The 14,324-nt window shown below is 37.3% G+C and overlaps 1 protein-coding gene across 1 annotated transcript; it reads right to left on the bottom strand.

Annotated features, from left to right (window-relative positions):
* Window positions 1-3,069: 3,069 nt before the first annotated feature.
* On the bottom strand, window positions 3,070-12,080 carry LOC104291469 (SERTA domain-containing protein 2-like). The gene is made up of 2 exons (XM_009890705.1): window positions 11,960-12,080; window positions 3,070-3,925 (listed from the first exon to the last, which is right to left on the bottom strand). The coding sequence occupies exon 2, from the start codon at window positions 3,919-3,921 to the stop codon at window positions 3,070-3,072; it is 852 nt and encodes a 283-aa protein (XP_009889007.1). The 5' UTR covers window positions 3,922-3,925; window positions 11,960-12,080.
* Between the last annotated feature and the right edge of the window lie 2,244 nt (window positions 12,081-14,324).

Below are 14,324 nucleotides of genomic sequence, written 5' to 3'. Positions count from 1 at the left end.
CCCCCCTCGGCTGGAAACAGAGCTCTGCCAGCCATCCCTTGTTCCTGGGGACAGGATGCACAAGGGGGATGCGAAGCTGTGTAAGGTATTTTGTATTTCCAGGGAGAAAGGAAGAAAAAAAAATAAAAATATAAAAGCAAGGGAAAACATTACATCTTTGTGAGTAAAAGACAAAATGAAGAGTGGAAAGGTACCATAGTTTTTGTTTTGTTTTTGAAAGTCGAATACTGAAGGCTTCAAAATACAAATGGTTAAACTGCAAAACTGTGGCTTTTATTTCCAAACATACAATAAATAGGTCCACCACAACTAGCCTCTAACTTCATTTTACATGGAAGGATTTTAAAATTAGTTTGTGCATATTTAAAAATTAAACTTCCCTTTGCACATAATTCCATACATAACCGAACTGCATTACATACCAGCTTGTGGTCTTGGCACTGTGATGCAAGCAACCAATTAGAAACAGACCTTCGTAGCAAGCACTCAAACAAAAATTGCATTTTGAATTGTTGATAAAACATCTACCAACAATGTAATCTATTTCTGAAGTATACAAAAAACTTCAGCATGTAAATACTGAAAAGCAAGTTGTCTTCTCATATGTTTCTGTAGGGGCTGCAAGGTGAGCAAGTGGATTTATTAAGTGGTCACTATTTGCTACATGATACAATTTTCATACCAAAATATCTTTACTGCATAGTAACATTCCATATTTTCAAATGCAAAAAGAAATTAGATGCAGTCTTTTTATTTTATTCCTCATCACTGAATTTAAAGACATTTTTAACCACAACTCTGCTTCATCACAGTGCAGAAGGCCCTTAATAGTTCAAGGATTTATTCAGTCATATCTTTAATACAAAAGTAGAGGCTGAGGAAAAGCCAGAGTAGTCTATACACAATGCACAATCTGTGTACATTCTGAAGCTGTACCTCTTCAAGAACTATTTATACACTCTTCAAACAAATCCCTTTATCCAGCAATTCAAAATACTTTAGATCAGAAGTTTTATATTAGAATCAATACATTATATGCATATAAATACATTTATACCCTTCGGTTGCTAAACAACCCAGATGGCTGCGAGGATGTGACCTGAACTGGTTCTCCATTGGTTTGGGATACCAAATTGTATCGGCAGCTAACTGTAAACCACAACAGTAACAGTAAAAAAAAAAAAAAAAAAAAAAAAAAAAAAAAGATCTCTGCACAAGGTAGGTGTGCCACAGCATCAGTTAAGACTAGAGATAGTAGGTGACACCCTGGCCCCTTCAAAAGGGCCAGGATTTCAACTTCTGTGAGATGCAATACACAGGCAACGTTTTTTTTCCTCTGCCGATGCCCCCATTCATGAAAAGTCTCAGCAGAACAACAAAAAAAAGAAAACAAACCCCCAAAAACAACAAACCAAAGCAAAGCTTTTACAACTGCAAGTTTTCTTACAAGACAGGTGCTGCAGCTTTCAAGAACAAAGTAAAAGTTTTATAATTAAAAAATAAAAAAAAAAGCAACCAAAAACTAATGTGCAAGTGTGTAGTTCAGAAGACGATAGCAAGGATCAATATAGACCTCAGTTCCAGCTGAAACACAGTATCTGAACTGTCTCATGGAAAAAAAATTCCCACTGCAAATCTCATCTTCCTTTAATGAGTGTGCTTACACATACATGTATACACACCTGCCATACGCACCCGCCCCTCCTTCCCCAGTACAACCCGCAGCAGCAGCGACCATCAGGATGCTCCCAAAGCCCACCCGGGCCCCCGCGCTGCATCTGAGCCGTCAGACCCCTGAGCTCTCACCCAGCTGCAGGATGGTACTTGGTCACCAGCACCGACTCACCACAAACCAATGAGCATTTCGGGAGTATTCAAAGCAGTAAGCACTGGTGTAGTAAGAAGTGTTCTCAACTTTGTCTCTTAAAGGATACAGAAATGTTGATGCTCTCGAGTATCCTCCAAAGGTGCTAGAAGTTTTAAGTTTGAAGCGCTGCTTTCCACAATGCCAGGTATACAAATGCATCTTTTTAAATAATATTGCACATAAAAATTATCTTAAACTTTGTAGTGAAAGCAGGGTTGAAGGACAGTGTTTTCCAAAACAGATTAAAAAGCTACCTGTACATAGTAAGTTTTAATTTAAAGAACGCCAAGATTATTCAAAATCTAAGCACGTAATACTGACAGAAAAATGTTAAATTGCACAATCTACATATAAATTACATTTGTAAATACTTAAAAGTTTTTAAACATTGAATACCCTTGATTTCACAAATCAGCTAGGTCACTGTCAAAGGATCAGCTTAATGAGTTAGAAGTACTTTGCCCCAGAAAAAATAGAAACAAAAAGATCTGCAGTCTTAGACGAAGCACTGGAAAGAGTTAAAGCATTTCAGCTCAGAGGTAGTGCTAAACACATCCAACTAGAAGTCCATTATATTTGAACTATGATGAAATAACGTAGTAAAATGTAGAAAGACTATAAAATTTACAAAAATAAATAGTTCTGAATGCTTTAGAAAATGCAAGACTTTGTTGACAAGTGTCTTGATCTGCTTTTCTGACCAAAAGAAAGCAAAGTGTGTCTCATTTTTAAAATATACCCATCTCTAGTAATGCATCTGCAATCCATGCAATCCAACTACGCAACTTGACATATGCCAACTTGGCATAGACTCTGATATTAAAAATAAAGTGGAGGCTTTGTAAAAGATCATCTCATATGAAATTTGTTTTGCATGTAAATTCTTCTGACAAATTAAAAATTGCACATTAAAAAGTTTATTGAAAGAGGCATGAGGGGTGATAAGGGTATGTGCCTATTGTTCCACATACACCCTGGAAGGAAAAAGATGATTGCACAGTTCTGATAAATAAATATTTCTTTTTAAAAAAAATCTGCCACTTTTTTGGTTTATAAATTTTGGAATTATTTAGAAAAATCCCGCTGCGGACAAATTATTTTTAGTTTGTCTTTTAAAGAATTCTTTACAACTTTTCCAGTGGCTTTTATCCTGAAACCAGATGAAAGTGGCAGTTAAAAAGTATCTTTGGGTAAAACAAGTATCAGGATCCAACGAGAATTTCCATGATGTGGTCCAACTCACTCAGATCTGTTCTGCATATCTGAATGTTGCCCGCTGAAGAAGAATTACAAGATGGAAAGGTTTTCAATGGTTCTTCGGTAGCAAGAGATGGTGGTCTGGGCGGCATTAGTGGAGGGCAACAAAAGTCTGAATCATACATTGAGGTGTCAATATCTTCAAAAATGTCATCTATTGCCAAATCCTTCAAGTAACTAGTCGAATTTGAAATCTCAAAGGAACCAAACACGCATTCAGCTCCCTTCAAATCCTGTCTATCATCTTCTAGTTTTAGACTGGCATTTTCTGAAAACTTTGGCTGGTCATCTCCTGTAGGAACCAGACAAGTAGGTGGGCTTATATCTTCTACAAAGTCTAAATCCTTCAGAATAGATGAAATAGCAGATGACATATCGTCATCTGAAACTATCAGCAGGCTATTTTCAATTGGGTCTTCTGCAGACCGCAAGTCGCAACAGTTAGACTCTTGCTGACTAATACCTGAAGGCAACTGAAGAGAAATCCCAGATGACTCCATCCCTGCGTAGCTCTGAGAACTAGGAGTAATGCCAGGGCAGACATTAATTGGCTGCTGATTACTCTCTTGTCTCATTTCCTCTTGAATTTGCCGTACTGTGTTGGCTATGAGGACAGAGCGGTGCAAGTTCGGTTCCACCAGCATTTTGTATGTCTGTAACTTGGTGAGGCACATATTAAGCACCAACTGCCTCTTAAGCGGATAGGGCAGATTTCGACTGGAATCAAAGGCACTCGAGAGACCAGCCATGTTCTCCTCATAGTCACTCAGCTTGCGTTTTAGACCTCTCCCCAACATGAACCTGAAAGACAGAAATTATGAATTAACCTTGTGCAAGACTATCGCTGCTTCTCCAAGATCTCAACAGACGCTTTTGAAAAGTCTATAGCATACAATGTCTTGGTTAACTTAGACTCTAATGCCATAGAATAGTGAAAGATGCAATAAAATCCTACACAAGATACTGCTTTCATCTATAAGATGCACTTTCCAGCTCTATTGTTTCACAACAACTTTTTTTTTTTAAACCAAACCCATGAAAAATATAGTAACTTTTTTTTAAAAGAATCTATATACTTCCAAGTTTTGGTTTGAAGGTTTATTTTTAACTCTACTATGAGAATATGAATTAAAAAACTTTAACAGGTGAACTTTTTAGCCTTTATCAACTTAAATTACATAGCATACAAAAATTCATTAATGAGAAATACCTGAATGTCCACATGAAACAAAATAGATGGTTATACTAAAAACCATAAGAGCTATACAAAAATATTCCAACATTTTCATTTTAATTTTCATTACTAGGTAAAGTAGCTAAGATTTTAAAGCTAGTTTCAACGCTCATTTTTATCTCATTAAGGTATTCTTCATTTCTTGCTCAGTTGTCTCCGAGAACTCTCTATAGAATTCATTTCTCCCTCTTTTTTGGTGACTGAAAGTTGTTTTACTACAGTTGAACCACGCAGATAGACCAACAACAGGGCCTCCCATGGGATCCTTATATCCATTCCATAGCTTAGTAGTTTAGCTAAACGGTGAGAGGAAAACCAGTTGGGTCACAGAGTTCACAGAATGAAGATCACTCCTCTCAGCTGCTGCTTCACAACCTGCTACTGACTTAACGCTAAGGACATCCAGCAGGAGGCTATCAAATAGCATATTAAAAGTGACCAATTTCAGTAAGTAACGAAAAGAAATAGAATTTAATTGCTTTCAGTCTGTTTTGTTTGCTGTTGCATTGAAATATGGTAGGTCTGGAACACTCTGGTACAGAAAAATCCATATGCATGCACACCTTAAATACATGTGATCCAAACAAATACTTTGCAATTACCATTAAAAATACAAAGCGTTTTATTAGGGACAACAAGCACTACGCAACCACTTGGATAAACGCAGAAAAGAGGTATTTCATGCACAGGAAACACTGGTAAAATCTTGATTACACACACATCTTGATGTCTCCACAGAATAGACACCTCACTCCCAAACAGTTAAAAAAAAAAAGCAATCATCAATTAGACACCCAGTGGCAGATTACAGGCAGATCCTTCACACAGTGACCCAGACCCTGCACGCTGCAGAGGGCCTCCCAACTTCCTTTTCATGTGAGCACTGGATATTGCCAGCAACAGCTCAGCTGATTGCAGCAGCTGCCAGCTGCTAGCCTGTTGCTAGACTTTTGGGGACAAGGAGATGGCAGCACGATAAAGCCTCTTTTACTTTTGGGATTTCTCCAGATTTGCAGGAAGCACTGCAGGGCTCCATGGCTACATCCATCTGCCCAGACAAGGCTGCTGGAGCACTCAGCTCCTCTGGAGGAACAAAAAGTAAGCAAGCGGTGCATGCTTCTCAGTAAGACACACAGGAAAACACAGTTAGTTGGTAAAGGAGTTTAGGACTTCTCAATCATACCCACTTTTTTTTTTCTAGGGACATAGGTGGGTGAAATAAAATTTGTCATAAGCATGCATTTTTACGTAACAGGTAGTAGTTTGGCCTATCGTTCAGTTTACTAACGCTTTTGATATTAAAAAAAGCAACAACAAAACACTTTCCCACCTTGTTATTTTACCAGTGCTACATTTTTATTTTTTTTTTTTTTTTACTTTGTAAGTCTGTTTTACTCCAAAGTTTTCTGCTAAACTGCCACAGCACCAGAAGAATCTCTTTAGAAAACATAAGGTGTCTGGATGTGGAGTGCCTGTTCACCCAGGTGATCTTCCCACACTCCCCCATTCCAGCACCCCATTTAGAGCAAACAGAACCACACAGTACTGAGTACTCCACTGCAAACAAAATCAGCAGAAGTCTGGATGCAAAGTTCAGGCATCAAATATAACAAGTATTTTTGGGGGCACTGTGTGTGTGCGTACGTCAGACGAATATAAATCTACCAACTCATAACACATCATGAAGACAATTAAGTGTCTGCAAATCATAGAAAACTCACAATAAAAGTAACTGTCCTTTTCAAGTAGCATTTAAATGTTGTGTACTACCTAAGGCATTACCCCATACCATTACTGTAATGAATAAAAATAGCCATTTTGATGTACATTCGTCCACTAAGCACCATCCTTCCCATACACTGAACACTAGTTTATTTTTCTGTTTTTCACTCCACTAATTAAAGCAGACCAAAATTCACACTCACAAGAGAATAAAATTAAGACCACACAGGGAACAGTAATTCTGACATTTTATACATTCAGAATACTTGGCTTTGACAATTTACTGCTTTTAAAAATATATATTTACACTTCATTAGACACACAGGAAAATACGAGACATCTATTTGTATTGTATAAATAGGAGTTTCTAGCATTTCAAAAACGGGGTAGTATTTAAATTCTGTAAGCAAGCTTAAAGAGCAAGCAAACTATCATATGTGAGGATATGTAATACCACAACAACTTAAAATGAAATGTTTAACTTTTAAATTCATACACTAGTCTTAATTAGACTAAATATTTCATGCTCATATATGCAGACACTCTCCTTTTCATTCCTCAAATTTCCTTCATAAAATTTGTCCCGGAGCAATCTAAAAATATGTAACAAAGCTTGCGCATGACAGCACTCGGAACTATAAAAATGAAGTGCAAGAAACATTATTTGCTCCAACTTCAAATGTTGCTACTTAACAGAGTCCCCACTCTCTAGATGTCAAAGATTATTTTTTAATACACAAGGACGTTCCTATCTTACATTTTACAAATTCTGCCTTAGTATGATTTTTGCTTAATTGCAAGGATCCATAAGACTTCAGAGGTTACGTAAAAATTTGGAAGAGGCTAATGAAAACCCGAGTACCATGGTACAGTGGACTTAAAAATGACTAGTGTCACGGTTGCTACAGGAGACATTAAATTTCAGTTCTTGTCAAACACACTCAGCTGCTGACCTACAAAAGATACAAAGCCCCTTTGTTACCAGCTAATCTACATTTTATCAGGCCTTTTGCTTTACTTTCTAGCATAAGAATTTCTGACAGGGTCATATCTTTAACAAGCTACTTTGTATTTGCTAAGTAATTTGTCCTTTTGTAACATTGCATATTAATACACATCCCAAACCCAATATTGAGAAACCAGTCAAATGCTCTCTTTCGATAACATTACTTTGCAATATCAGATGTTGGTCACATTTTTTAATTGTGCAGTGCTCCCCACTCTTCAATTTTTGGTACTAAGGAAAGCAAACAGAAGTCCACGCAAAAATCCACGCTACCATGCCCAGACAATCCTGTATTACTGAGTGACTGCTGCACAGTTGGCAGTTCAAAGCAGCACAACTTGGGCATATTAAAATACAAAAGAGTGTCTAGAGACAGCACTCTCCTTACCCCAGCCTAATTCCAGGAACCTACTCGGATCTTAAAAAACTGGATCAAGTAACACGTGCCAATCTGATAACTCCGTAATTTATAAGTAAATAAACCAAACAAAAATTAAAGTTTATGCCAACTTCAGATGTGAGGTCTATACATAGCTGTTCAATAATAAAAGCAGCAAGCTGTAAGTCATCCTTCGCTTGAACTTGAAGTAGTTGTTCAACAACCAATTATTTTTTTTTTTAGTTCAGATGCTCTACTTCGGAATCTTTTGTCATGAAAAACACAAGAACAATGAGGAACACCACAAGTCAATTTTTTTCTGGCATTTTCTCATCTTCTCTCATTATTGTAATGCAAACTGAGCCACACGCCATTTATGGCAGAATGCTTTTTTAATTAAAATTATTTTGCAGATATAGAGAAAAAGAAGCAAAGTGAACTCAATGTTCAGGAGTGCCAAACTCTCCATCCACATCACTGAACTACAAAGGAGTCTGTATGGAGAAATTCTGCCCCTGACAGCATGTTCCTCAGTTTCTTCCAGTTCCATGGAGGACATTTCACAGAAACTCCTCCCTGCTAAGATGGGAAGAAGCATCCACGCACTGTAATCCTACACCGTACCAGAGTTCAAAAAAACTTAAGAGGGAAGAAGCACGTCCCTGGCTGGCGAATCCATGCAGAATTCCAAACAAACGGGCCTGGTCAGAGCGTGCAGCTACTCAGAAGAGACATTCCAGGCTACCAAGAAGAATTCACATTGCGATATGTTGTGGACAATACAGGACTCGTGCCACCATTTCAGAGGAAAAACACAGCTCCATCTGTCACAGGGTCTGATAGTGCAGTGCAGCTGCCACTGACACATGGTTAGGAAGTACAGCTGGAAACAGTCACAAAGAAGAATGCAGCATGTGAAAACCCTCAATTACTTCTATCTGGGCAAACTACATCTTAATTTCCTCTTCCTCACCTTCCAAAAAAGGTTTTAAGAGTGAGTTAAACAATGTTTAGAACTCAGAACCACACAGAGCTTTACTTTTCAGTAGAGAAAAGCTTCAAAAAAACATGAGTATATAAAACACAACTGCCACAGTTAGTATTGTCTGAACTCAAACTTTTCATGCACAGAATGAGCACTATAGTCAACTGCACAGGAGTTATTCATTTACCATTAAAGAATATGTTTAAATAGCAAGATCATCAATAAAGTACTTGGCCTGCACTATGCAGGTCAAAATCAGGTCATTGATAGTGGTCCCTTCTGGCTTTTCTTTTTAGGAATTACTAAATTCAGACTTCCTTGATCCTTTTGATACAGCCAGTGTTGCATTTTTCATCTTAAGACTGTTTCAAAGTGATAAATTACTTTTTCTCATGGGACAGAAATATCAGATTTGAATTGGTCTAAGCACCTCATGAGTGAAAGCTGCCTGTCTAGTTTTCAGTAATGCAACTTAAGTATTAAAATCAAAATTAGAGACTCCTTGCTATTGTAAGTTGGGTAATTCCCTTTCAAAGTCTCCCCTTTGGCTTGTAACTGTAGAAAGCATGTAACAGTAAAAACAGAAGTCTCTTTGGATTGTAAATTTGTGTTAGTGACTGACCGAAGCTGAAAACCTGATTTTCTGCTCTCCCCTCTCTTCCACAGACACATTTCACAAGCGCACATCTATCTGCAGGAAGTACGAAGGAAGACAAACATCCCTATAGTTACGGTTATTTCCCAGAATTATTTGATGTATGCCCCGTACTATTTTTAATGATAACCTTTCCCCCACCAAACATACATTTTAGCTTAGGCAACACAACTTCATGAATAGTTTTAATTAAGTAGCGGAATGGCTCTTGAGTAGTATTCCACACCTAAAAAGCTGCACAAGAAAAAGGTAAGGCTGAAGGTACAGTTAACAGACACAGCATAAATCCTTTCCTCCCATCTGGACTTAACACTGATCACTTAAACATGACTTACGTAACACAGTAAGCTGTGAGACTACACAGAACAGTGTCTCTGATCTGGTGTCCTCAGCAAGTGTTGGAGATCCCCATAACATCACATCTTAGCTGTTAGCAAAAACTAAGAGGAAGCGAGGAAAGGAGGATTAAACACCTTAGAAAACACCAGAGTAATTTGGACCTGAAGACACTTTGAAATACACAAAAACTTATTTAAGTCCATTGCCTCTCCACCCACCCACCCTCAGCCCTGCCCCAGTTTAGCCAAGATGAGTAACTGCTGGAGAAGGCACAAGTGGCTAAAAGTGTGCATACAGGGAGGAGTGCAGTCCTACCAGCTTACACCCATACCTAAACTCCTATGTAACAACCTCTTTACAGGAGTTAGAAATGACCAGAAAATCGCTGCGCAAAGAAGGCAGAATAATGTCAACTTTTTGATCACAAAATCCTGACCTATAATACACCTAACTCTGTTACTACTAAAGCAACTGGAACACAAGATATGCTACTGTTCAGACTTAAAAAAAAAAATATCCACAAACTCCAACACACACACACTCCCCTCTAAACCAAACCATATGGGGAAAAAAAACACCCACACCTATGGATGTACCTAACATCCTTTCCCACATTTTGAAAATAAGAGTAGGCTGAATAGTACTCATTAAGTAGAGGAAAGGAATGAGAGGAATACTGAGCCTAGCACAGAATTAGTCTGGAATTCATAACCTTCCCACTGTCACTTCACTATTTGTGGAAGCAGAGAATAAATATGTATCATACACTAATATTTTAGGAGCTGCAATGATGTTTACAAAGCACTCAGGAGTAATTTGAAAATAAGAGTAGGCTGAATAGTACTCATTAAGTAGAGGAAAGGAATGAGAGGAATACTGAGCCTAGCACAGAATTAGTCTGGAATTCATAACCTTCCCACTGTCACTTCACTATTTGTGGAAGCAGAGAATAAATATGTATCATACACTAATATTTTAGGAGCTGCAATGATGTTTACAAAGCACTCAGGAGTAAATTTTACCTTGATTTAAAAGTCCCACCCCACCCCCCCCCACACACACAACCTGTTTACGCTCTGTCTAATGGGTCTAGAAAATTCCTGCACTTAAAATGGGAGTAAGGAACTTGGGAAGATGTCCTTTATTTCATAAAGCACTGATAAGAGCTTTGCTTTACAAACTGCCACAATATTTTACTCTGGAGAAGAAACTCTTCTGTTAGGATGTGTACCTACCACAAGCCAAAACAAGTGGATCTAGGCTGTTTACGACAGTAAATGAACCATATTCTCAGCAGCTGGTATCTATCACTAGGGGCTAATATAGAAAGCTGCTGAGGCAGTACCAGTGTTAGGTAGAGAGAAACTTCCATCCTTAAAAGAAAACAAACTAAACCACTGTCACTCTTCTCCTTCCTCTAGCCCTCCACACTTGTGTATTTAGCTCTGTATTCACAAATAAAGCTTACAGGTGTAGTGTTTAGCAGACTAGACTTCAGGAATTTTGGGTGGATTTTTGTTGTGGGTTTTTTTTTTTTTAGCAGAAGAATGGCCTGGAATCATTTAAACTAAGGATCAACAATAGTTAGCAAAAGCTAACACATGGTCAAGAGTTACTAGATTAGAAACTCCCATAGCAACACTAAACTGTAACTAAATGAGCATATTAAGGAATCCAAACAACAAGAACCAAACCACCGGGGTTCCACCAAAGTATCTCACTGGAGACAGAAATGATCATCAGAACTGCAGGTATGATGATACACCTCTTCACAGTTTGTTCTCATCAACTGAACAGCTCTTAATCTGGTTTCTTTATAGTATCTATTTACTTCAAACACACATATACTGATCTATTCAACTACATAACACTGACAGGTATTTTAGGGTTACAGTGACCTAAATAAAGATACATTAATAACAAAAGTTATAGCTTATTAACTATATCAAATCAGCATGCCCATACTTTAACAGAAAAACTATTAACAGTAAAAGCAACCAATAAAAAAAAAAATTCCTGATAGAGTATGACGCATTTACTCTAGCTCTCTGTATGGGATATTTAGGCTAATAATTTTCAATAACCAAATCAGAAGTCACTTTAAATTTTCTTTAACCCACTAGCACACAACTTTTCTTCAGTATCCAACGTGCCTTCTCCTCACAAGACAAAACTGTGACACTCAATTTCAGCAGATGAACAGTGGACCTCACTATAAGATTGAGGTCTTAGTTAACAAATTTCCAAGAAATGGGCTCTTAAGGTAACATTAAATTATTTGTTATATTGTAGTACTTCCTTGTTATAAAGGAAAAAAAAAAAGCAATGCAAATTCAGACTATTCAAACCAAAGTTCCATAAGCCTGAAGCACTTCACTTTAAAATACATACCCCACTTCTAAAAATTATTTTTCAGTTTACCATTCTAACCCACAAAAATAACATCCACAGCTGATTATCAGAACATGTGCTATTCACATAAGACATGATTTCATAAAAACATAGAAGTACTTACCCTTAGAAAACAGAAAAGAGTCCAGGCAGGAAGATTCCAGATTTTGCATAAAGTGTGGTCATCCAAGAGTCTTGAACTATTCAAGAGGCCAAGCCATCCACCGAGGTAGGATGATGTGACTTAAGGGGAAAACCAAAGCAAAAACAAAAAACCAGAGTATTCACATTACTATGTGAATTTTTTAAAAACAGAAGTATTAAGCACACAACTTTTTAAATGATTTATGCTAAATCCTACTAAAATAGTTAAACTGAATAAAAAAACCTAAAGTTCATGAATACACTGAAGTAAGAGGACCTAGTTTCACCTGTGAACACATAAAACGTGGAAATTACCTTTCATAAATGAATACTACAGAATAGAACGCTGATCCTCTACGTGTTAGGCTTTAGGATAAGAACTTGCATTGATACTTCTTCAGGTTACTGAACACCGATTTACAGTTGCAATCATCTCAGAAATCAGGCATCAGGAGAGACAATACCATGAACTGTAAAGAATTACATTTCAGAATTATCCCCTAACATTTACAGGCTGCAAAGGGAGTTAGATTTTTATTAAATTCCCTATCTTTCTTTATTTTCAGCATAGACAAAACCAATATAGCTGGCAGGATGTCCTTTGACTGCATATAATATTCAGTGTGGCATCATTTTCATCAAAACCCTGATAAAGCAACATCTGCAGTTTGGCTAGAGACCACATGCATTAAATCATGGAATCTTGATCAAAATCAAGGCACTGGAAACTCTAGGAAATGTGAAAAGGCTGCAGTGATGGTAAACTATGGACTAGGCTGGGAGATGTGGAGGGAACTGCAGGATCCATGCTCTTGAGGCCTCAACTCCACCTGAAGAATCAAAGTTTTTTAATTCCAAGAATTAAAGCCCTTATACAGGCTAACAGCCTACTGTCTGGGCTGTATTTAACATGTTTGTGTGTACAATATACATACACACAGACACCTGCCCCTCAACTACAGCAAACCAATTACTTCACAAATTTGCCACAAGAGCAAGGATCAGTACTCATCCTTCACGATCAAGGACCACAAGTCCATACGTTGTATTACAAATCTTAAAATAATACATAGTGAAAGGCAGTCTTACATTTAGACAGACGGACAAGTAAACGAATACAGTTCATCTTACATAGCAACTCATAGCCTGATGCTAGCAAAGGGCTCCTCCGTTTACAGAATCTTGGAACTGTAAAGATGCAGTAAAACAGCAGTAAAATTCCCGTGACCTAAGAATGACAAATCTAACCCACAGCAATAAACATGTTAATATCTCCCTCCTCCTCCTAGAAGCTGATTTTCTTCCTATCATAAGGAGATCCACACTATTTGCAAATACAAAAATAAAATAAAAAAAAAAGACAAATGAAGATTCATAGCCTATTTGCTTTGAAACAGTAGGACTTCAGAAGGTCACTCGAGTTTTATTGAAGTGTACTTGTTAGGTCACAGGGGGAGGTGTACATTCATTACATTTTCTACACAATAAATATAAAAGAACAAATGTTTTAGAATTTAAGTCTTTCCAGCATTAAAGAATCCTAGAAAAGCTGAAAAGTTTTAGACTTCAGCACCTTAGTTAAAAAAAAAAATAATCAAAAAGCATTTGATAAAAATTAACTCTTAATTGTATTTTAGAAGTCCAACCTTTTGCTAGAAGGAGCTGAAGTCCAAGAAGTTATCAAATTTAATTCCCTTGTTATGTACTTTAAAGGACTCCTGCAAAATTAACTGTTGAGGTTATGATTTTTCCCCTACAATATTTTACACCAGGATGAGTGTGAGGGAGAAGTACAGAGGTAAGGTTACTATGTTCAGTTTTTACAATCTGTTAAAAAAAAAAATAGAAGACACATGGTAGCTGTAAATCACTATGTGCAGCAAGACTATTTTTTCTTTCATTTTCTTTCACTGTCTTCCCTCGCAGTTCCCTAGTACCTGTTTACGGGTCACTTGAGAAATGTGAGATTACAGCCCTAATTTCAATGTTAATGGTATTTTCCTTATTGCAGTTAACCACCTCAACTAAAGAATCTTAGCTGAATCAAGAACAAAGTAGAAAATAATTACTGCACAGGGCTTCCACCACTGGATTTGGAAATGAGCTGTTCCAACGTAGTTTGAAAAATTCCAGGCCTATCTAGGGCAGAAATTAACTGCATCTATTAGGGAGATGAATTTAGGATATGCGTAAGAGAGACCGAGCTTACGCTCCTCCAGTCTTACCCACCTACTCGTAGTTCACCCTAACACGCAGGTTTACCCAGACAAACAAAACCTGTGATTAAAAAAAAAACCCAAAAAACAAAAAAACACAAACAAAAAAAAAAAAACAAACCACCGTAA

This window comes from Charadrius vociferus, unplaced genomic scaffold, assembly GCF_000708025.1.
Source record: "Charadrius vociferus isolate BGI_N301 unplaced genomic scaffold, ASM70802v2 scaffold428, whole genome shotgun sequence".
In the NCBI taxonomy this organism is placed as follows: domain Eukaryota; kingdom Metazoa; phylum Chordata; class Aves; order Charadriiformes; family Charadriidae; genus Charadrius; species Charadrius vociferus.
This window is presented reverse-complemented; position numbering and strand designations above follow the sequence as displayed.

Coding starts and splice junctions, on each gene's coding strand:
- LOC104291469 (XM_009890705.1), bottom strand. CDS start 3,921: ATGTTGGGGAGAGGTCTAAAACGCAAGCTGAGTGACTATGAGGAGAAC.